The sequence below is a fragment of the Bombina bombina genome, chromosome 7, assembly GCF_027579735.1.
Source record: "Bombina bombina isolate aBomBom1 chromosome 7, aBomBom1.pri, whole genome shotgun sequence".
NCBI classification, from domain to species: domain Eukaryota; kingdom Metazoa; phylum Chordata; class Amphibia; order Anura; family Bombinatoridae; genus Bombina; species Bombina bombina.
The window spans coordinates 343741601-343767162 of NC_069505.1; the positions used below are offsets into that span (position 1 = coordinate 343741601).

Consider the following 25562-nt stretch of genomic DNA (forward strand, 5'->3'; position numbering starts at 1 on the left):
GAATTGGGGCTAGTTGTAAATGAGTTCACTGCTCTAAGCAATTACATAGGTGGTTTAGACAATTGGTTTTTGGTCACAAAATTTGTTTTTTGGTGCTCTCTAGGGCAGTGTTTTTCAACCAGTGTGCCGTGGCACACTAGTGTGCCGTGAGAGATCCTCAGGTGTGCCACGGCAGACTGACAACAGTGTGACATATTTTTTAAACTTTGCTTGTTTTTTACTCCCAGTGCAGGGGTAGTTTGTAGGAGGCATGGCATAACAGCACAATACATACAGTATGTGTGTGTTTGTGTGTATGTATATATATAATTATATATATATGCTGTATTAGGCTACAATGTGTGATTTTTTTTAAATTTTGGGATGGTGGTGTGCCACAGGATTTTTTAATGTAAAAAAGTGTGCCACGTCAAAAAAAAGGTTAAAAAATCACTGCTCTAGGGAAGGTTGGACAAGCACATTTAATATTACTTCCTACTAAAGTTCAATGAGCATTACTAGGAAGTGCCCATCAGCCAATGAGCATTACTAGGGAGATTCCTCAGCCAATAAGCATTACAAGGAAGTACCCATCAGCCAATGAGCATTACTAGGAAGTGCCCATCAGCCACTGAGCATTACCAGGAAGTGCCCATCAGCTAATGAGCATTACTAGAGAATTCCTCTCAGCTAATGAGCATTACTAGGGAGTTCCCCTCAGCCAATGAGCATTACTAGAAAGCGCCCATCAGCCAATGAGCATTGATACAGCTTTTACTTCATATTTTTTCATGCATAAAGAAGAGAGCTACTCAACATGTTTTTATACTGCTCTTTGATATGCTTCACAGATGTTTGAGTATAGTGCCCCTTTTAATGTTGAATTCCTTCCATTTTTCTGCTACTTGTATCATGTGGCTGCCATCAGAAAATCACAGACTCACATATATATTTATATATATATATATATATATATATATACATACACATATACACACTGTGAACTCTTGCACGTGCTCAGTAGGAACTGGTGCCTCAGAAAAGGTGCATATAAAAAGACACAATTTAAAAATTGAAGTAAATTAGAAAGTTTTAAAACTGCATGCTCTTTCTGAATCAAGCTAAACTTTGAATTTAGTGTCCCTTAAAAAAATAGTCATCGCTTACTGAATACCCTTAGTGGAAGAACTAATTTTTCCATCACATAGTACAAACATATGTTGTCGAGGTTTTGTGGGTGGAGCTGTGCTGGAAGGGATGGGATCATGGGTGGTTAGTGGGTGGGGCTGTGGGTGTGTCTACTTAGTGGGTGTGTCTGAAGTTTGTGGGCGTGCCTGGTGCTCAGTATTGTCTCAGAGGGACAGAGCTCAGAATCAGGGACTGTCCCTCTCAAATAGGGACAGTTAAGAGGTCTCGTTTATGTCTGGTGGTGCTATGACAATTTCTATAACACATTTTTTTTTGTTTAGTTTTGGGGGGGTTTTAAAGAAAAGAAAAAAAAAGACTATTACCAGTTTCCATTTTGCCATCTAACGCTGCTGGACCATCTACTACCAAACTCTTTATTTGTAAAAATTCATCCGGCTCATCACCACCAACAACAGTAAAACCAAAGCCACGACTACTCTTCCGTAGTTTTGTGTGAATAAATTTCCCTTTTAATTCAGAAGGGTTCCTTGTAAAAAATGGTTTTGCTAAAAAAACAAAAACAAAACAATGCTTGATGTTAAGAGAATCTTCTTTACATTATTGTTAATTGTATTCATTTTACAGGAATTATATACATAACACTAACAATTATGATTATTACCATGGGCAGGAGCATCTCTCATAGGTTCCTTCTTTTTTGGAGTAATGTTGTTTGGAAAAGCAATGGGTGGAGGAGCAGTGGGGGGATGTTCTGCTGTCCATTCTGTATATAAAATAAAATATAAGATTATGTATATACAGTATATATATATATATATATATATATATATATATGTGTGTGTTATCAAGCACAAGAAGGCAGTGACAAAACACTGAGATAGTACACCATCATTTGAAGTCTGTGGAGACAAGACATAGTACAGGCTAGCAGAAGGTTGCAGATACCTATATAAATTCATGAGTGAAAGTGAGAGAATGAAAACATATGAACTTGAAAATATAGTGATAAAGACAGAGAAATTAAGAGTGAAAGAGAAGGTAGAAGAGAAATAGAAAGAACGCATGTCTGAAAGAAAGAACAACATAAACAGAAAAACAATAGAGAGAAAAAAAACAAGAAAGAGAAAATAAGAATAGAAAGAAAAATGTGATGAAGGAAAGAATAAAAATGAAGGAAGGGAGGGAGGGAGGGAGGCAGGCAAGGATGGAGAGAATAAGACAGAAAAGAAAACAGGAGCATATGTTACAAAAAAAAAGAGAGAAAGAGTGTGACAGAAAGAGAGAAAGAAAGAAAGAAAGAAAGAAAGAAAGAGAGAGATAGAAAGAGAATGAGAGAGATAGAAAGAGAATGAGAGAGATAGAAAGAGAATGAGAGATAGAGAGGAGAGAGAGAGAGAGAGGAGAGAGAGAGAAAAGAGAGAGAATGAGAGAGAGAGGAGAGAGAGAGAAAAAGAGAGAGAAAAAGAGAGAAAGAAAGAAAGAGAGAGAGAGAAAGAGATAGAAAGAGAATGAGAGAGATAGAGAGGAGAGAGAGAGAGAGAAATTAAGAGAAAGAGAGAAGAGAGCAATAGAGAGGAGAGAGAAAGAGACAGAAAAAGAGAGAGAGAGAAAAACAGAGAAAGGGGGAAAACAGAGAAAGATAAAAAGAGAGAGAGAGAAAAGAGTGAAAAAGAGAGTGAAAGAGAAAGAGAGAGACAGAAAAATAGAGAAAAAGAGAAAGAGAAAAGAGGGGAGAGAGGAAAAAAACGAGAAAGAAACAAGAGTGACAGAAACTCAGGCTAACAGAAATAATCTGATATATAAGGTTAAAAGAGCGAAAGAGAGAGACAGAAAAGAGAGACAGAAAAAAAGAGACAAAGCGAGAAAGAGAAAATAGGGGAGGAAGGAAAAATTTTTAAAAGAAACAAGAGTGAGAGAAATTCAGGCTAACAGAAACAATCTGATATATAAGGTTAAAAGATCCCTGCTCCAGCACGCTTACAGATAAACACACAAAGAAATTATAACCACTGTGAAAAATAATGTCAATAACATTATTGAATTTCATTTTGTGGATATTATTTGCCTGGAAAGTATTCGCTATAGTGCTCTGTGTTAATGCCATATAGATTTTATTATTTAGCTCAGGGTGCCCCCCTGTGGAACTCTCAGTCCCATGTCTGACTCCTTTCATCAATGTGCAACGCTCAGTAATCTGCCTTAGTCTCAGACCAATTATACTGGGTAAATCTCCCCAGCAGCTCAAAACGACAAAATGCCTCTATTTCCCACACTCCCAAGCAAGGGCCTCTGTGTTTTTTCCCTATACAATATTTATGCATTTAGTGACTGTGAACATCTTCTGCTGTGACAGTTAAACATAATACACACATTTAATGACCTTTGCTTTATCAGACAAGAAAATATCAGGCTAATTAGATTTTCTAACTTCTGATGAATTATACAAAAATATATTTTTTCAAACAGAATAACTACAAAATTAAACTTAAAGGGATACTGCACAAAAATATTTTCTTTCGTAATTCAGATAGAGCAGGCAATTTTAATCAACTTTCTAATTTACTGTATTATCAATTTATATTTGTTCTCTTTGTATCTTTATTTGAAAAAAGCAGGAATGTAAGTTTACGAGCCGGCCCATCTTTGGTTTGTCACCTAGGTAGCGCTTGTTGATTGGCGGCTAAATGTAGATACCAAGAGAATGAAGAAAAATTGATAATAGGAGTAAATTAGAAAGTTGCTTAAAATTGCATTATCTATCTGAATCATGAAAGAAAAAAATTGGGTTCAGTATCCCTTTAAAAACACTCAGTATTCTGACAACAACAGATTACTGAGCAATATATAGAATTCCTTTTTGGATGCTGAAGAGTTAATCTCTGTATCACTACGGGGTTTTTTTTTTGGTCGACTTGGCAACAATCTACACAAATTGATCGTCTATCAATCTTCAAAGCACAGTTTTTTCACAGCTGAATTAACATTATAACCCTTGCCTCAAACATACTGTGAAATGCATCCACTTTGTAGAGAGTTCTCAGTTAGCGCAAGTGCTGTGATTTGTAACAAAAATGGCTACCTTCAATCATGTAGAATTCTGGACGGGTTGAGTCTAAAAGATCTAGTCTAGTCATGAGTCATTCACTAAGTAGTGATCACACAGAGAAAAAACCTGTAAAGGTCATAGAACTCTCTGCGTGTTTTGTTGAGTCTTTAAAAGTGAATATATTAAATATAACAAAAGGCTTTTCTTTTCTGTGTGACAAATGAGTGGTACAAAGTCCAGTGCTGAAAAATCAGCTTCAAATATATATATATATATATATATATAATATCTCCAGTTTCCATTAGTCTTAACAAATTGCTTTACAGGTGTTTTGTCATTTCTGTATTTTGCAGTAATCTCTGGCAATGGTGCTGGTTAAACTACAACTTTTTCTATACAAATTGTTACAAACGAGAGGTAGAAAATGCAATGAAATGAAACCGCTCCAGGATAAGATTTCAATTCTTCATATTCCTTGTTACATATGAAAAGGACCAATCAATACAGAGAAACCTACAGCACATGATTAGAAGTATATAACTCTAGGTAACAACCAAATAAGATATTGGGGTAATATTAAACTCAAACAGCACAGTGTTAATTTTATATATATATATATATATTTATATGTTTGTGATTCAGACAGAGCATACAATTTTAAAAAAGTTTCCAATTTACTTTTATTTTCACATTTGCTTAGTTCCCATGATAGTCTTTGTTGAAGAGATACCTAGGTATTGTCTGGATGATTTTTTCTTTGTTCTCTTAGTATCTTTATTTAAAAAAGCAGGAATGTAAGTTTACAAGCCAGCCCATTTTTGGTTCAGCACCGTGGATAGCGCTTGCTGATTGGTGGGTACATTTAGCCACCAATCAACAAACTGTACACAGGTGCTGAACGAAAAATGGGCCGGCTTGTTAGCTTACATTCCTGCTTTTTCATACAAGGATAGCAAGAGAACGAATAAAAAATGATAATAGGAATAAATTAGAAAGTTGCTTAAAATTGCATGCTCTATCTGAACCATTAAAGAAAAACAATGGGTTCAGTTTCCCTTTCATGATCATAACGTCTATTATCAAATTTTTCTTGGTTTTCTTGGTATCTTTAGTTAACAAGCAGGGACATAAGCTCAGGAGCGTGCCCAAGTTCGGAGTACTATATGGCAGCAGCTGTACAATGTTATCCATTTGCAAGAGCAGTGGATTGCAGCACTATTTCCTGCCATTTAGTGCTCCAGACACCTACCTGGGTATCTCTTTAACAAAGAATGCAATGGGAACAAAACAAATTTGATAATAGAAGTAAATTGGAAACTTTTTTAAAATGGTATGTTCTGTCAATCACAAAATAACATTTTCGGGTTTTAGTTCCCTTAATTATTTTTAATATTATTATAATCAATGAGTATACGACAAATGCATCTTAATGGTAAATTCTACTGCAACTGTAAAAATGTTTTCTATTTTTTTTTAGAGCAATTTATTTTAAAATTAAATCCCTTTTCTGACTATCACATAATGTAAGAATAATTTTTGGTTAAAGATAAAATGCTTAAAGGGATAGTAAACCCCCAAATTTTCTTTTATGATTCAGATAGAACATACAATTTTAAACAAATTTCCAATTTACTTCTATTATCAAATGTGCTTCATTCTCTTGTTATCCATTGCAGAAGGGACAGCATTGCACTACTGGCAGCTAGCTGAACACATCTAGTTAGCCAATCACAAGAGACAAATGTGTGCAGGTGTTCTGTTAAGAGGCCGAACTTTTGAAAAGAGCGAACCATGTAACTTCCTGTGACGTTACATCAGCTGTTTTACACTTTTTGGCCCTAATGCGCATGCATGCCAGTGTCATCACATACCTGGCCGCATACGTCACTGGTAAACTATTTAGACCTGTGAAATTCAGAAACCCTTTCTATAGCGCATGCGTGGGATTTTGTATCACAAATGGGGGGTTTATGGAAAGCTGTTTTTTCGTCTCCTCAGCAATATTCGGAACTCCGCCCCCCCAATGCAACTACTCCCATTAAGCTGCGTGCATGACAAACAGCCACTCGGCTATCGCTATCTGCCGATCCAATGCTTACTGCTGCAACAAATGTTTAAACAATGACATTGAAAGGAGCCTGTGAAAAGCTGCATTGGATCAGTAGAAGCAGCAAGTGGCGATAGCCGAGTGGCTGTTCGTCATACACGCACAGAGACTCAGCTTCATGGGAGTAGTTGCAGTGGGGGGCGGAGTTCCGAATATTGCCGAGGAGACGAATAAACAGCTTTCCATAAACCCCCCCATTTGTGATACAAAATTCCACGCATGCGCTATAGAACAGCTTCTGAATTTCACAGGTCTAAATAGTTTACCAGTGACGTATGCGCTTTCGTTAAAGCAATATTTGAGTTCAACTGAGTAACACCAGCGCACACTAATGTGCGCTGGTATAGCAAGTGAGGCGCAATGCGAACACAACCTCGCATTCACATTGCACAAAAGCATTGTGCTCACAAGTGCGCGCTTCCATAGGCTCCAATGGGATCCTTGTTCTGATGCCATGAGACACGCAATGAGAACTAGCGCAGTGAAGGGGGTAAGCCGAGCAGTGACGGGCAGCAAATATAAATATATACTATATGTATATAAATAAGCACATATGTGTATATTTACTGGGAACACAGTTCCCATAGACCACAATGTAAATGTACTTTGCAGTGCCCACAGCCGCCAACTTTAGTCCCAAAATCTGCCTAGTGCAGTTATTTATTTATTTTTAAATAAAAAATGCTAATATTATGAATGGCTGGATATTTATTGCGCGCCCGCAAACGTGTGAATTTGCCAGTTTGTGGGCGCCCAATAAATTAGCGCTCCACTTGTGATCTAGCCAAAAAATGTTTAATTATGTGAAATAAAAATGTTCTAATGTACTTTTATTATTAATTGTACTTTTGTGGTTTAAAAATTAGCTTCTTTACATTATTTTGACAGAAGAAATAGCTGTTTTTGTCTGTTGAAACCGCTACCTATATTGAAATTGAAAAACTATGCAAACAAGTGACAGGAGTAGAATTTAATCTCCTAGTTGTGGTGGGAAAGAAAACCAGACCATTTGAAAGGGTGTTCCTGGAGCAGCTCTGAATGCAATAACCCTTTACTACAGCATAATATTTTCATATTTGATGACTAAGTAGAACATGTATAAACAGAATGCACAAGTATTATGCTCACCTTCTGCCTGCTGTTGTCCTAGCTGCTTCTTCCGCTTGGCTTCCAGAACAGGATTTTCATACTGCGTCTTCCTGTTTATGTGACTACAAAAGAAAATATTTTACAAAATATAAAAAAAATAATATAAATATAACCAAGTAGATAAAACAATTATGTTTAGCAAGAAAAAAATAACTTCTACTGAGAAGACAAATATAAAGAAGGGTACAAAAAGTACTGGGCTACTGAACCTAATTTTTTTCTTTCATGATTCAGATAGAGCATGCATTTTTAAGCAACGTTCTAATTCACTCCTATTATCAATTTGTCTTCGTTCTCTTGATATCTTTATTTGAAAAAGCAGAAATGTAAATCTTAAGAGCCAGCCCATCTTTGGTACAACACCTGGGCAACATCTTGCTCATTAGTGGCTATATGTACCCACCAATCAGCAAGTGCTATCCAGGGTTCTGAAACAAAAATGGTCCGGCTCGTAAGCTTACATTCCTGCCTTTTCAAATAAAGATACCAAGAGAAAGAAGTACAATTGATAATAGGAGTAAATGAGAAAGTTGTTTAAAATTGCATGCTCTATCTGAATCATCTAAGAAAAAAATGTAGTTTCAGTATCCCTCTAAAAGTAATAGTGGTGTACACTGTATATATTTTACAATTAACATGAAGATTGTTATCTATTGAAGTTGAATAACTGGGTACAATTAAATAGATAACTTGTTATATTCAACAAAACTAGTCAATATTATTAATGATAGATAGGGAAACGATGCATTGATGACATTTAACAATTAAAGCAGTCTAAAAATCTCTCAAAAATGCTTTTGTTTCCTTTTGTATTAGTATACTGTATAAATATCCTCCTTCTGATGCTTCCACAAATGTATTTTAGATCTTTCAATGTTCATATTCAGTCATGCTCAGATGTTTTAAGGGACATAAAAGGGAATTTCAAATGCACAGAAATACATTGTATATTCACTTAGAAGCATTTTTTGTTTCACTTTAAAAAGCTTCTGAGAAAAGATGTTTTTTTTTTAATCTTTTCTTCTGCGCCAGCCCTGCAAAGATATATATATATATATATATATATCTTTCAGCACTATATATTTAACCTTTTTAAATTACAGTCTCCTGCGACAGTGCAGATGAGGATACATTATACCCAGTTTTCAATGATCCTGAAAGAAATGCTAAAGTACATTTTATTAGTGTGTGTATATAAAGTATGTGCTTAAAGGGACAGTCTACCCCTTAGTCATCATAAATCTTACCTTAGATTAAGCTGCAAATAGCCTCCTGCACCCCTTTCTATATCATGCAGCAGGAGCGGTAAAAAAAAGTTATTATAAAATGAATATTGTTTCAAGCCACTTTGAAATGGCTGCCAAGCTCCGCCCACTGATGACATCATGAGCTGGGCTACATTTATGCACTCTGCTGAATCACACTGACAGTCTGCTGAATTCAACTAGTGAGCCTTTTGTGATTGGACGACTATATGCAGCCCAGATTGTGATGTCATCAGTGGGTGGAGCTTGGCAGCAATTTCAAAGTGTCCAGAAACAATATTAATTTTATAATAACTTTTTTACCGCTCCTGCTGCATGATATAAAAAAGGTTTAGGAGGCTATTTGCAGCTTAATCTAAGGTAAGGCTTTAAGATGACTAAGGTGTAGACTATCCCTTTAATATGTGAAGGAGTAAAACACATAGTTAAAGTCAGCCCCAGAGAAACATTTTGGGTTTCATATCCCTTTAAGTGTATTTCAGCATGGTATGAGGCCAGGGGTGAAAAAAAATGATCCAAAGCAAATTCCTTTTTTTTTCTCTTCTCCAAGTGTGTTAACCAGCTGCTGAAAACAAGTTTGAACCTAGATATCTACATTTGGTGAAAACGGACTTTGTTTAGAGGACAATGTTATAAATGTCCTGCTACACTACAGATGAGAGTATATAAGAGTATATATAAACTCCCTTCTCTGACCTAGACAGCAGAATATCTTGAGCTGGTTCTAATGTCAAGCATTCACTTTTTAGCAAAATGATAAAGGCTTCTATGTAGCACTGCAAGGGAAATATATTAAACATTAAATATATATATATATATATATATATATAGCTTACTCTACATAGTAGACTCCGTATATTGGATCTTCAATTTTCTCCCACCCAGCAGGTAATTCTAATGATTTAAGAGGAAAAAAAACATTGTTTAGGAATAAAAAAACAAAAACAAACTATCATGTATTGAAAACAAAACACAAGCAATGTGCTTAGATTCAATTATTATTGCCCATAGACACATTTGCCTGTTACCCCAATTTTAATCTTTAAATATTATTGATCTAAAACTTTCATATAAAGCAAAAATAAGAGAGAATTATGCATTTCCTAAATTTTGACAAATTTGTTTAAAAAAAATAAAATAAACAGGTGTCAGGTATACAGTATTTTCTAAGATTTATACTGACTGTGGATGCAAAAAACCTTTGAAAACTTTAAAACAAAAAAAAAAGCACAAAGCAGTTTTCATCTCATGCTACAAATTCATAATGTCATCAGAATATGATGGTTTCAAAACAACAGCACGATGTGGCAAGCGCCTCCAATCTAACCCAAATGGCTACGAGGGTAGTAAATACTAATTCTACAAACTTCTAATGTTGAAAATGCTGAGCTCATGGGGCCGATTTATTAAGGGCCGAAAGTCCCTGAATGTCCCTGTTTCCGCGCGAGCCTTCAGGCTCGCTGGAAACACTAGTTAAGAAGCAGTGGTCTTAAAGGGACATTAAACACTTTGAAATGGTAATATAAAATGTTAAATTGTATATATAAAACAGCTCTGCAATATACTTTCATTATTTATTTTGTTCTCTTTGCCTGTAATTCCATTCTGAAATTGTGAGCTTTTCAGTTCCTGTTAGAAATGGAAGTGCAGAACACTGTTAAATCCAGCACAACCATTGTCTGCACACTCTAGTGACCTATTTATAACTGACCCTAATTGGCCACAGCAGAGAAGGTAACACAAGTTACAACATGGCAGCTCCCAGTGTTTTATAGACACTAAAATTTACACTTATTTTGTCACTTTTTAAACAACTAATGAAACTTTAAAAAAATACATCTACATGTTACTCATGGACTAATCTTTTCTTTGAATGTATCATTCTATCTAGCATGTATTTAGTGTTTAATGTCCCTTTAAGACTGCTGCTCCTTAACTCGTACACCTCCTCTGAGGCTGCAGACATCAATCCACCCAATCCCATACAATCAGGTTGATTGACACCCCCTGCTAGCGGCCGATTGGCCGTGAATCTGCAGGGGGCAGCATTGCAGGGGGCGGCATTGCACAAGCATTTCCCCAGAACTGCTTGTGCAATGATAAATTCATTGTCTTTTATTAAGCACTTGTTAATTATGAAACTGTACTTAGTGTACCTTAAAATATTTTAAATGCATGAAACAACAAGATATTGTTTCCTGCATCACATGAAACTGTATATCAATGTCCAATATTAAAATGTTACAAAAATATTTTTTCACTAGCCGAGTTACATTTGCTTCCTTTTCAGATGACACTAGAACTTAATTTCTGAGCACATGAATCACAGCACAGTAATAGCAAACTACAACACTGTGTGTGTGCAGATTAGTGTGAGGTATTTTCTAGAATGCCATAAGGGTACAAATGTCTGCTGAGTAAACTCAAGCAAAACAAAAAATGCTTTAACTAATTACAAGATGTTTCCAGTCATCTTTGGCAGATGATCAGATGTGAATCTATTTAATTTGCCTTCTAAATTATTTGCTTTGGAAAGAATATTGTTTGCACACTTAGATATTCAAATAACTTGAACTCTAAAATCTAAGCTAAGCACTCAGATGCAATTTTGTGCTATTATTTTATGAAATATGGTGTTTGGGATAAAATGCTTGTAAATACATAAAGTATGAACCATTTCCTGTATAATGTTTAGAGTTACCAGAATTTTTTTTTTTTTTTTAATTAAAGAAAAACATTTAATGGAATAGTCAAATTTAAAATGTAATTATGGTTTATATATTTTATTAATATTTAACTGTGTTTTGATTGTGGTCAGTAATGACTCATCTACGAAAAATCAGGCAAATATATCTCAAGATTGTAGACAACTTTTACTTTGCTTTTATTCAAAAAGAGGAAATTATATATATATATATATATATATATATATATATATATATTCCATCTTGAATAAATTAATCTTTTCTTGATATACAGAGAGTGCAGAATTATTAGGCAAGTTGTATTTTTGAGGATTAATTTTATTATTGAACAACAACCATGTTCTCAATGAACCCAAAAAACTCATTAATATCAAAGCTGAATAGTTTTGGAAGTAGTTTTTAGTTTGTTTTTAGTTATTGCTATTTTAGGGGGATATCTGTGTGTGCAGGTGACTATTACTGTGCATAATTATTAGGCAACTTAACAAAAAACAAATATATACCCATTTCAATTATTTATTTTTACCCGTGAAACCAATATAACATCTCAACATTCACAAATATACATTTCTGACATTCAAAAACAAAACAAAAACAAATCAGTGACAATATAGCCACCTTTCTTTGCAAGGACACTCAAAAGCCTGCCATCCATGGATTCTGTCAGTGTTTTGATCTGTTCACCATCAACATTGCGTGCAGCAGCAACCACAGCCTCCCAGACACTGTTCAGAGAGGTGTACTGTTTTCCCTCCTTGTAAATCTCACATTTGATGATGGACCACAGGTTCTCAATGGGGTTCAGATCAGGTGAACAAGGAGGCCATGTCATTAGATTTTCTTCTTTTATACCCTTTCTTGCCAGCCACGCTGTGGAGTACTTGGACGCGTGTGATGGAGCATTGTCCTGCATGAAAATCATGTTTTTCTTGAAGGATGCAGACTTCTTCCTGTACCACTGCTTGAAGAAGGTGTCTTCCAGAAACTGGCAGTAGGACTGGGAGTTGAGCTTGACTCCATCCTCAACCCGAAAAGGCCCCACAAGCTCATCTTTGATGATACCAGCCCAAACCAGTACTCCACCTCCACCTTGCTGGCGTCTGAGTCGGACTGGAGCTCTCTGCCCTTTACCAATCCAGCCACGGGCCCATCCATCTGGCCCATCAAGACTCACTCTCATTTCATCAGTCCATAAAACCTTAGCAAAATCAGTCTTGAGATATTTCTTGGCCCAGTCTTGACGTTTCAGCTTGTGTGTCTTGTTCAGTGGTGGTCGTCTTTCAGCCTTTCTTACCTTGGCCATGTCTCTGAGTATTGCACACCTTGTGCTTTTGGGCACTCCAGTGATGTTGCAGCTCTGAAATATGGCCAAACTGGTGGCAAGTGGCATCTTGGCAGCTGCACGCTTGACTTTTCTCAGTTCATGGGCAGTTATTTTGCGCCTTGGTTTTTCCACACGCTTCTTGCGACCCTGTTGACTATTTTGAATGAAACACTTGATTGTTGATGATCACGCTTCAGAAGCTTTGCAATTTTAAGAGTGCTGCATCCCTCTGCAAGATATCTCACTATTTTTGACTTTTCTGAGCCTGTCAAGTCCTTCTTTTGACCCATTTTGCCAAAGGAAAGGAAGTTGCCTAATAATTATGCACACCTGATATAGGGTGTTGATGTCATTAGACCACACCCCTTCTCATTACAGAGATTCACATCACCTAATATGCTTAATTGGTAGCAGGCTTTCGAGCCTATACAGCTTGGAGTAAGACAACATGCATAAAGAGGATGATGTGGTCAAAATACTCATTTGCCTAATAATTCTGCACACAGTGTACTTAAGACCATTAAATAAAGTAGAATTTCATAATCAGCAAATGCATAGTAAAAAGATAATGCAATAGCATTTACTCTGAATTTCAAATGAGCAGTATATATATTTTTTGTGATAAACTTAAAATTTCTTCTATTCGCCAGTCCCCTGTACCATGTGACAGCCATCAGGAAATCACAGACTCATATGTATATGCTGTGAACTCTGGTACATGGATATTAAAGGATTGTGCACAATTTTTTAATGGAAGTAAAATTGGATATATTTTTTTTTTTAATTGTGCGCTCTATCTGAGTCATGGAATATTTTTTTTAACCTTAGAGTCCCTTTAAATAGGCATGCCCTCATCCACCAGTAAAGCAGTGACTGTCGTCCTTATATGCCAGTGAGAAATAGTATAGTAGAAAGTACAAAACCAATACTTTTGCAATAGCATCAATTTAAATGTTAACAGCTGTTGGTTAACACACACACACAACATATATATATATATATATATATATATATATATATATATATATATATATATATATATATATATATATACATACACATACATACATACAGTATCTCACAAAAGTGAGAACACCCCTCACATTTTTGTAAATATTTTATTATACCTTTTCATGTGACAACACTGAAGAAATGACACAATGTAAAGTAGTGAGTGTACAGTCTGTATAACAGTGTAAATTTGCTGTCCCCTCAATATAACAACACACAGCCATTAATTTCTAAACTGTTGGCAACAAAAGTGAGTACACCCCTAAGTGGAAATGTCCAAATTGTGCCCAAAGTGTCAATATTTTGTGTGGCCACCATTATTTTCCAGCACTGCCGTAACCCTCTTGGGCATGGAGTTCACCAGAACTTCACAGGTTGCCACTGGAGTCCTCTTCCACTCCTCCACAGAGCTGGTGGATATTAGAGACCTTGCGCTCCCCACCTTCCATTTGAGGATGCCCCACAGATGCTCAATAGGGTTTAGGTCTGGAGACATGCTTGGCCAGTCCATAACCTTTACCCTCAGCTTCTTTAGCAAGGCAGTGGTCGTCTTGGAGGTGTGTTTGGGGTTCTTATGTTGGAATACAGCCCTGCGGCCCAGTCTCCGAAGGGAGGGGATCATGCTTTGCTTCAGGATGTCACAGTACATGTTGGCATTCATGGTTCCCTTAATGAAATGTGGCTCCCCAGTGCCGGCAGCACTCATGCAGACCCAGACCATGACACTCCCACCACCATGCTTGACTGTAGACAAGACACACTTGTCTTTGTACTCCTCATCTGGTTGCCGCCACACAAGCTTGATACCATCTGAACCAAATAAGTTTATCTTGGTCTCGTTGGACCACAGGACATGGTTCCAGTAATCCATGTCCTTAGTCTGCTTGTCTTCAGCAAACTGTTTGCAGGCTTTCTTGTGCATTATCTTTAGAAGAGGCTTCCTTCTGGGACGAAAGTCATGCAGACCAATTTGATGCAGTGTGCGGCATATGGTCTGTGCACTGACAAGCTGACTGTCCCACTCCTTCAACCTCGGCGGCACTCATACGTCTATTTCCCAAAGACAACCTTTGGATATGACGCTAAGCACATGCACTCAACTTCTTTGGTGAACCACGGTGAGGCTTGTTCTGAGTGGAACCTGTCCTGTGAAACCGCTGTATGGTCTAGCCCACCGTGCTGCAGCTCATTTTCAGGGGCTTGGCAATTTTCTTATAGCCTATGCCATCTTTATGTAGAGCAACAATTCTTTTTTTCAGATCCTCAGAGAGTTCTTTGCCATGAGGTGCCATGTTGAACTTCCAGTGACCAGTATGAGAGCGATAACACCAAATTTAACACACCTGCTCCCCATTCACACCTGAGACCTTGTAACACTAACAAGTAACATCACACCGGGGAGGGAAAATGGCTAATTGGGCCCAATTTGGACATTTCCACTTAGGGGTGTACACGCACTACTTTACATTGTAGCAAAGTGTAATTTCTTCAGTGTTGTCACATGAAAATATATAATAAAATATTTACAAAAATGTGAAGGGTGTACTCACTTTTGTGAGATACTGTGTATATATATATATATATATATATATATATATATATTATATATACATACACACACACACATATACACACATATTTACAGATATATATATATATAGATATATATATATATATATATATGTATATATATATATACACACACACAAACACAACAGCGCTATATATACAGGTAGCCCTCAGTTTACGCCGGGGTTAGGTTCCAGAAGGAATGGTTGTAAATCAAAACCGTTGTAAATTGAAACCCAGTTTATAATGTAAGTCAATGGGAAGTGAGGGAGTTAGGTTCCAGGCCCCTCTCAAAATTGTCATAAGTAACACCTAATACATTATTTTTAAAACTTTGAAATGAAGACTTTAAATGCTAAACAGCATTATAAACCTAATAAAATAATCACACAACACAGAATATATAATTAAACTAAGTTAAATGAACAAAAACATTTGCTAAACAGCATTATAAACCTAATAAAATAATCACACAACACAGACTTCACTTGCATTTTTCTGAAAAGAGTTATTTCTTTGCATTCCAATCTGGACTGATTTATAGACAGGAAGATCTTGTTCCTTTGAAATCTGCTCGATAGCTCAGGTCTGGTTAAACTGATTAATTTCAGCTTACTTGGCTTTGCTGCAACACAAGCGGACAGCTCCACCTACTGGCTATTTTAATAAATGCACTGCTTCTCAATGCTTTTCAATAGCAGTCACATGACTGGGAAAAAAAGGTTGTTATTCTGAAACGGTGTAAATTGAACCGTTGTAAAACGAGGGCCACCTGTATATATATATATATATATATATATATATATATATACACACACACATACATACATATACACACATACATATTCTTCAAAATGTGTAAATGTTGCTCTTTCATATACACGACAGACCATTTTTGAGTAGAATAAGGTAATTACCCAAAAAGAGTAGCAAGAAATGTTATAATATGTATCTGCTAGTGATTAATTATAAATTAGTATTTTGTTAATGATTTAAACTTATTTTAGTTTTCTGTAAACTATGTATTTTGCACAAGCTAGCAGCCAATATCTCAGATTTTCTTTGGACTAGTTTATGATATTACTATTTATTATTATACTGTAACCTGACGTTGATTGCCAAGTTTAATAAAAAGCTTTTTTTACAGCAACAAAAAGAGGTGAAAAACACAGGTGAGAGAGCTATTTAGCTTTCAATGGAAAACTCTGGTAACTGCAGGCCTGTGAGTTTAAATCAGTAGTGGAAGATTTAACAAACACTTTCAAATGAAGTTGCTGTGTTTTACATAAAGTCAAACATCTTATAAACTCAAAAGATAAAACACATTTTATTTAATCGGAAGATCATATCAGATGAGTCTAGAGGATTTATTTGACAACATAAAGGAATAGAGTCGGGAAGAACACAATGTAGTTTATGTAAATTTCAGTAAAACATTTCACACCATCCTATTCAGAAAACTAATTCACTAACTGCACTGCTTTGAACTTGATTCAAGAATAGTATAGTACAGTGTTTTTTTTAACTCCAGTCCTCAAATATCCCTAACAGGCCAGATTTTCCGGATATCTTTACTAGAGCACAAGTGAAATAATTAGATGATGGGTTAGAACAGGTTAGTAACCATAGTTATTAATCAGCTGAAATAATTAGATAATGGGTTAGAACAGGTTAGTAACCATAGTTACTGATCAGCTGAAATCATTCGATGATGGGGTAGAACAGGTTAGTAACCATAGTTACTGATCAGCTGAAATAATTAGATGATGGGTTAGAACAGGTTAGTAACCATAGTTACTGATCATCTAAAATAATTAGATGATGGGTTAGAACAGGTTAGTAACCATAGTTACTGATCATCTAAAATAATTAGATGATGGGTTAGAACAGATTAGTAACCATAGTTACTGATCAGCTGAAATAATTAGATGATGGGCTAGAACAGGTTAGTAACCATAGTTACTGATCAGCTGAAATAATTAGATGGGTTAGAACAGGTTAGTAACCATAGTTACTGATCAGCTGAAATAATTAAATGATGGGTTAAAACAGGTTAGTAACCATAGTTACTGATGAGCTGAAATAATTAGATGGTGGGTTAGAACAGTTTAGTAACCATAGTTACTGATCAGCTGAAATAATTAGATGATGGGTTAGAACAGGTTAGTAACCATATAGTTACTGATCAGCTGATTATTTCACCTGTGCTTTAGTTATGATATAATGAAGATCTGGCCTGTTAGGGGTACTTGAGAAACACTGGAATAGTAGATAGAATGATGCATTCAAAGAAAAGATTAGTCTGAGAATAACATGCAGATGTATTTTGTAAAGTTCCATTAGCTGTTTAAATAGTGACAAAATAGTGTAACGTTTTAGTCTATATAAAACAATGGGAACTGCCATGTTGTAACTTAGGTTACCTTCTCTGCTTTAGCCAATTAGGGACAGTTATAAATAGGTCACTAGAGTGTGCAGCCAATAGCTGTGTGAAGTCTAACAGTGTTAAAACGTTCAGAGAATGGTCACAAAGTTAATAAGGGGAATGGAAAATTTAAGCCAAACTGTGTCTGTTTTCTCTAGAAAAAAAGCGCTTGAGAGGTGACAGGATTACTTTATGTAAATATATTCAAGGCCCATATACAGAGATGGCAGAAGCTCTGTTTATTCAAAAAAAATTGTTTATGACATGAGGTCACAATTTAAGGCTGGAGGAAAGAAGATGTAATCTCCTGCCAAACATACATTTATTTTACTGTAAGCACAATCAAATTGTGGTACCCATTACCAGAGGAGGTAGTAAATGCCAACACCTTACATACATTTAAAAATGATTTAGATACATTTCTGGCTAAATTAATATGGGATTAATTTAAGATCAACTGGAGCTTTTTATTTATTTTTTAAAGTATTTTAAGATTTGAATAGGTTGAACTCGATGGATTTCTGTCTTTTTTCAACCTCATCTACTATGTTACTATATAGTGATCTGCACTTCCATATCTAACAGGAACTGAAAAGCTCACATTTTCAGAATGAAATTACAGGAAAAGGGGAAAAATAAATAATACAAGTATATATATATACATACACACACAATTTATTATTTTATATTACTATCTCAAATGTGCCTTTAATTTGCAGGAAGTAGTAGTTACTAGAGGTGTGCCTCAGGGTTCTGTTAGTGGGGCTGTGATTTGTTTAGCATATTAATCAGTGATAGTGGTATTGGGCTTCAAGGGAATGTGCATCTTTTGCAGATATGTAGATTTGTAACAGAGATGACATTCAAGGAAGGTTAGATGACAAGATTATTGATACCAAAAAAACTAATGGATAAATAAGTCTGATCCATCATTTACGACAAAATAGCTGGATGCAAAAATCCAATGGCAATTAACAACAGTAACAAAAGTAAAGTATTATTTCAGACACCTAGAGATTTTGTTATAAAACATTTAGCCATGTGTGGTAAAACGACTCTGCAATACTTTCATTCTGTATTTTGCCTCCTTTCCATGTGATTTAGCTCTAAAAATGTCAGATTTTCTTATCCTCAGAAACGGAAATTCACACTATAGATTTATCAAAACTAACCCTGCTATATACAGTATATATCTGTCACTTATTGGCTTTAAATGATAACAAATGCAAACAAAAATGCACTTTATACTGACATGACGACTGCGACTAGCCTTGTTGTCCGCCATCTAAAGCTCAGTTTGGCTCTTCCAAAAAAAGGAAGGAGTTTGGCGATTGAAAAATTATTGCTACAAACAAGATTTTAATTGGTTTAAAACAATGTTTAGACTTGGCTAATATGTTATCATATAGCAAGATGAGAGAAATGTATTGTAATTACAAGGTGGGTAACAAAATAAGCAAAATACACCTGAACAAGGAGTCTGGATGTTAAGTTATAGGGTAGAAGGTTCAGAGCACTTCTTTACAGAAACAGGTGTTTATTCATTGGATAATCTTCCAATAGAGATGGGTAAGGATAAATATATAAAGGGATTTAAGAATTATGGGATACGTTTATTAAAAGGGACAGTAAAGTCATAATTAAATCTTTATGATTAACATAGAGCATACCATTTTAAACAACTTTCTAATGTACATTTTCTTAATTCAGTTGGTATTCTTTAGAGGCGTGCATTTGGGCTTCAGACAAATGCAAATGTATCTTAGTTTTGCTGATTTGTCAAGTTTTTTTTATGTACGAACAGCCGGATACATTATTGGACGAAATACAAATGACTGACGACATTGATTCGTTCATGCCATTTGGCACCAAAAAAAGGTGCAGGAATAGGGGGAAGGTGTTATATTGTTTGGTTAATAAGCTCCTTTGTAATAATGTACAGGGGTCTTACCATTTATTTGTCCATCATCCCCTGTCCAATCCTGCCATAGTATTACTAATGACCGATGTTAGAGACAGCCGGTCAGGCACAAAATGTAGTATTTTAGTCATACAGGAGTTGTATGTTCTTTTAACATAGAGAATAGGTTCTTTTAATTGTTTGCATTCTATAATGGACGATTTTTGTTAATATTAATTGTCTATATTAGCTGTACCCATTGGAAATAATGAAAAAAAATAAAAATCCAATATTCCTCCGAACCAAAAGCTAAAAGGAAACAATTCGAAAATCTGAAACTAATTATACGGACAAATAATTTTTTTTGCCTGTGCACGTCTAGTATTTTTTATTTTAACACATACCTAGGTAGGCTTGGGGGCAGTAATGCACTACTGGGAGATAGCTGCCGATTGGTGGTTGCACATATATGCCTCTTGTCATTGGTTTACCTGTTCAGCTAGCTCCCAGTAGTACATAGATGCTCCATCAACAAAGCATACGAAAAGAATAACAAAAGTAAAATAGAAGTTGTTTAACCCTTGCCCTTGACATAGCCGTACCCTATACTCCAATTAGGCATTTGGCAATAGCGCAGTCTCACAGATGTCGGCAAGAGCCGTACTATTTCAAAACGACAGCAGGCGCACATTGTTTGTTGGCAATTGTTAAGGGGTTAAAATTGTATGCTTTATCTGAATCATGAAAAAAAACATTTGAGATCTATGTCCTTTTAGGTTCACTGGCCTTAAAGGATCTACCTTCAAAACTAACACTCGCATCTTTTTACAGGCAACAAACTATGCTGGTATAGAACCAAGGGCAGCAGATTTTTTTGCACCAAAAACAGAAGGTGTTCTCATTGCAATTAATTAAATATTTGTATTTATATTTTTTGTTCTTTATGCATGATTTTAATTTTTTTTCCTGAGCTATTTTTATTAAGGAAAGCTGCATTCATTATATAGTATTTATATATTAAGATGGTGCATTTTTAAAGGCGGTTGTCTTGCGTAGGTAAATAAATCTATGATAAATTTCATAACAGGAGTCTGATTTCAGGTTTAGTACCTATATTTACTACATATATGACCATGAAATCACAGCCGGGAGAGTGATTTTCACACCGGTCTGCCAGAAACTGCTGTGTGGGATTAATTACAAACTCAAATTTGCATTAATTACTACTGATTCAGCTTTTTCATTGTTTTTATGGGCAATAATCAATCATTAGTGGTTTAGTTAAATCCGCCAGGAATTATTCACAACCCACTAATTAAAGAGGGGCTTAAAAATAATTTGCATACAAGGGAATAGTGATAGGGGAGGAACTGTAGAATATTTCTCAAAAAGCAAAATCAGATGATGCAGAAAACAGTCAAACGAAATAATCATATTCTTTGGTTCTTGCAGTGGATCTCTTGATTGTAATCATGTAAAATTGTAGTGACATTTCGTTCTTGGAATAAAGGTGCGCAAGATTAAATGCAAAAATGATAATTAGTTAGTAATTAATCATTATATTATTAATAATGTTTTAGTTATTTAATTAATTTATTAGTAATTAAAAGGACCACTCAATGCAGTAGAATTACATAATTAACACGTGCATAATAAAAAGACAAAGCAATAGCACTTATTCTGAATTTCAAATAAGCAGTAGATTTTTTTCTAACAAATTTATTTTTAATCCAATTTTCCGGCCCCCTGTATCATGTGAAAGACATCAGCCAATCACAGACTAGTAAACGTATACCCTGTAGGCTTGTGCACATGCTCAGTAGGATCTTGTTCCCAAGAAAGTGTGTATATAAAAAGACTGTGCAAAATGTAATAATAAAAGTAAATTGGAAAGTGTCTTAAAGCTGCATGCTCTATCTGAATCATAAAAGTTTATTTTGACTTGAGTGTCGCTTTAAGTAAATCGCTAATTTAGATTTTTTTCTTCCCCAATAGTTTAATTTGTGTGCCTGGTTGCAGGCTTTATAATGTAGCTGTAGTGTTGGATACATATAGGTAGTGAGTTACTGATTTTTAATATTATTTCCTGGAGATACATCATCAGACTCCCCCATGCAAGAATTTGTTGTAATGATCTTCTACATTTACTTAAAGCATTTAAACTTATTTGCTTCTTTGGCAAATCTTTAATGTTGTCCCATTATGGGGAGGATATTTTTTTCCCAGGAATAAACTATTCAAGGTCTTATTCTCACTGTTGGGAGTTGGAATCTCCAAGCATTAGAGGTTTGGTTCTTGCTGGTCTGCCCATTATGCAGGGAGAGTGCTGCTACAGCCCCAAGCCCCACACTTTTGGGGGCATTTAGACCTCCATTTAATAAATGCCGGGTGGACAATGGCGGACATCTCCGAGCCTGTCCACCCAGCATCGCGGCTAGCAGACAGCTTCTGCAATGTCGTCCTCTGCTTGTGCAGTTGACCGTCCCCAGTCCTCAATGAGTAGTAGTTTTTTTCTAACAAATTTCAAAGTTAGTTCAATTGTCCTTCCCCTTGCATCATTTGACAGCCATCAGCCAATCACAAACTGCATATAGTATATACTGTGAATTCTTGCACATGCTCAGTTTCTAGTGAGGCTGGTGCCTCAAAGTGTGCATATAAAAAAAAGACTGTGCTCATTATCTAACTATATAGCATGTGTGTTATCTGTTAAAACATCTATCTATATGTGTGTGTGTGTATATATATATATATATATACACACTGTATATATATATATATATATATATATATATATATATATATATATATATATATGGAAAAATATCACTATAATTTATTAGTCAGGGGTTAAAAGCTACTAGCCCAAAAAAAGAAAATTAGCAGTCCGCTCAATGTTAAAGATAGGAAAAAGTAATATTTTTAAGTCGTCTGCTGCAATTTCTTAGTCATCCGGGACCACTGGAAATTTGAAGCCCTGTATTATATATATATATATATATATATATATATATATATGTATGTATGTATAAAACAAAAACAGTAAATAATCCACACAAGGAAAAATCCAGAGAGTGCTTGCCTAATGTGGATTTTACATTAAATATATATATGCTGCTACAAAATTTTAAAGGGATATGAAACCCAAAACATTTCTTTTGTGATTCAGACAGAACATAGCATTTTAAAAAAAGTTTCTAATTTACTTCAATTATCAAATTTGCTTCGTTCTTATGATATTCTGTGTTGAAGAGATACCAAGGTAGTCATCTGAAGCATTACATGGCTGGGAATAGGGCTGCCCTCTAGTGATTTTAAAAATGGCTAACATTCTTGCAAAACCGCTGTCATATAGTGCTCCAGAAATGGGCCGGCTCCTAATCTTACATCTCTGTTTTTCAACAAAAGATACCAAAAAAACAAAGAAAAATTGATAATTGAAATACATTAGAACGTTTTTTAAAAATGCATGCTCTATCTGAATCACGGAAGAAAAAATGTAGGTTTCATATCCGTTTAATGCTGTTGATAATAGGTTTAAATCCTCGGTTATACTTTACTGTAACAGATTCAGCATAGGTAATTGCTTTAATTATTTATGTCAAAGGATCAGCTGCCTCAAACCTCATTGTATAATTTTTAGACCTGAAGGCTGCGATGTATTGAAGGGGGCATTTAATTCCCAAATTCTATCATGCATATGAAACAATGCTAAAAGAACATGTTCAAATTGTACGTTAAAGGGACATGAAACCCACATTTTTTATTTCATGGTTTAGAAAGAGCATGCCATTTTAAACAACTTTCTAATTGACTTCTATTATCTAATTTGTTTCATTCTCTTGATATCCTTTGCTGAAAAGCAAATCTAGATAGGCCCAGTAGCTGCTGATTGGTGGCTGCACATAGACGCGTCATGTGATTGGCTCACCAATGTGCATTGCTTTTTCTTCAACAAAGGATATCTAAAGAATGAAGCAAATTGGATAATAGAAGTAAATTGGAATGTTGTTTAAAAAAATTGGATTCTCTATCTGAACCATGAAAGAAAAATATTGGGTTTAATGTCCTTTTTAAAGATGACTGCTCTAATTTTCGAGACAAAAAGGAAATGCGTGTTTATGCACAATTAGTGAGTTAAAAGCTCACTGACAGATAAGGACAACGTCAATAAGTTCTACTGGTATGGTCGGACAAGCCATTGAATGCCTGACAGGAAAATGCTGGTTTATTCAGGACAGGGGCATACATTTATCAAAAATATAAACTGTGATACATTTTAAAATGTCCTTCTTTATAGGCATCAAAGAAATAAATCACTAATTTCTCATTAGGATTTATTACCAAATGGTCTTTATAAATAGGAAAATAAAAACTTTTACCACAGTGCAGTAAAGCAAGGCCCTACTTCAGAATACCTGAACTTGATAGTAAAGACTTTACATCTGCTTTATACCAGGCCCAGGCACTTTTGTACCATCATTAGAGAATTTTTAGTAAAGAAACATGAGTTCACAATAGAAAAAGTAGTTTGTGACAAATTACCTAGTTCACTGTCCAGTTCCTCCGTATGTACGCCTTCTTCTCCAAGGGAAGAGCAGCGAATGAGATGAAAAGATTAAAGAAAAATTCAGATACCAACACCAAGCAGGGAAACCCCATTAGAAAGAAACTTCAGTATATTAGTGCATGTTAGATCAATGCAGCAACAGGTTTACCATCCCATAATATAAAACTGTGTAAAGGGCAAGATGAGGTTAAAAATTCAGCGAATAATGCTGTATTTATCTATCGTGAACATGAATAAACGCATTTTGTCTGTCCTGTCAGGAATTTGCTAGTCAATAATATACAATTATATTACTACACCTCCCTGTTTCCAATTCAACACCAAGCCCTTAATCATACACATTCTGTTTAGAGTTTCAGCAGTGAGTTACAGGGAGAGCATCTAATTATGTTTAGTAAAACAACTTTGCAATATACTTTTATTTATTTTGTCCCCTTTTCCTGTAATTAAAGGGACAGTCTACACCTTGGTCATTTAAAGTATTCTTAGATGAAGCTGCAAAAAGCCTCCTGCACCTTTTCTATATGATGCAGCAAGAATGGTAAAAAGTTATTTTAAAATAAATATTGTTTTTGGCCACTTTGAAATGACTGCCAAGTTGAGCCCACTGATAAAATCATGATCTGTTCTGCATATGCAGACATCCCAACTCTCCCTGAAGTTCAGGGAGTCTCCCTGATTCCAATAGCGGCTCCCTGATGCCAGCAAATGGAATGCAATCTCCCTGAAATTCCAAGTACCTTGATCCAATGTGGCCCAAATCCAGAAAAGTGTTTCTTTAAGGAATGCCTTTAGTTGCTGGGACGTTATAGAACCATCAAAGCATGCATCAGTAACCAAAAAGCCCTCACTGATTTTAATAAAATAAAACACAAATACTACTTTATTTACTGCACATAATTAAACTTTGTATTCTAAAATAATTAAGCATTCAACAAGCGTACGATCACTGGCAAAAAGGTTTGTTGTATGTGGTTGTGCAATAAAGCTACTTTTTTTTTAACGTGACTTTAGTGGGAAGGTACTTTAATGATAAGTCTCTATCTTAGTTAGGGTTTCAAGGTGTCCAATATATAACTCAGAGGGATGGGTGGTGGCGCAGTAGCGGATGAAGCCACCTCCCTGAAATGAGTTTTTGCAGGTTGAGATGTCTGCATATGGCGTCCAATCACAAAAGGCTCACTAGTTGGATTCAAGAGACTGTCAATGTTATTTAGCAAAGTGACTAGATGCAGCACAGATCATGATGTCATCAGTGGGCGGGGCTTGGCAGCCATTTCAAAGTGGCCAAAAACAATATTAATTTTAAAATAACTTTTTACCATTCCTGCTACATGATATAGAAATGGTGCAGGCGGCTATA

At 35.4% G+C, this 25562-nt stretch overlaps 1 protein-coding gene across 9 annotated transcripts in view; it reads right to left on the reverse strand.

Moving 5' to 3' along the window:
• Positions 1-25562, reverse strand: part of MAGI1 (membrane associated guanylate kinase, WW and PDZ domain containing 1) — a 1010133-nt gene that overhangs the window by 144872 nt on the left and 839699 nt on the right. For 4 of the 9 annotated variants that reach the window (XM_053721007.1, XM_053721008.1, XM_053721005.1 and 1 more), the window contains exons 7-11: positions 24175-24213; positions 9532-9589; positions 7410-7492; positions 1790-1891; positions 1491-1673 (exon numbers count right to left, since the gene is read on the reverse strand). In XM_053721007.1, the coding sequence (XP_053576982.1) occupies positions 1491-1673; positions 1790-1891; positions 7410-7492; positions 9532-9589; positions 24175-24213 (465 nt within the window). The remainder of the gene's footprint in view (positions 1-1490; positions 1674-1789; positions 1892-7409; positions 7493-9531; positions 9590-24174; positions 24214-25562) is intronic. The other 5 variants (XM_053721009.1, XM_053721006.1, XM_053721012.1 and 2 more) reach the window with 2 other exon arrangements.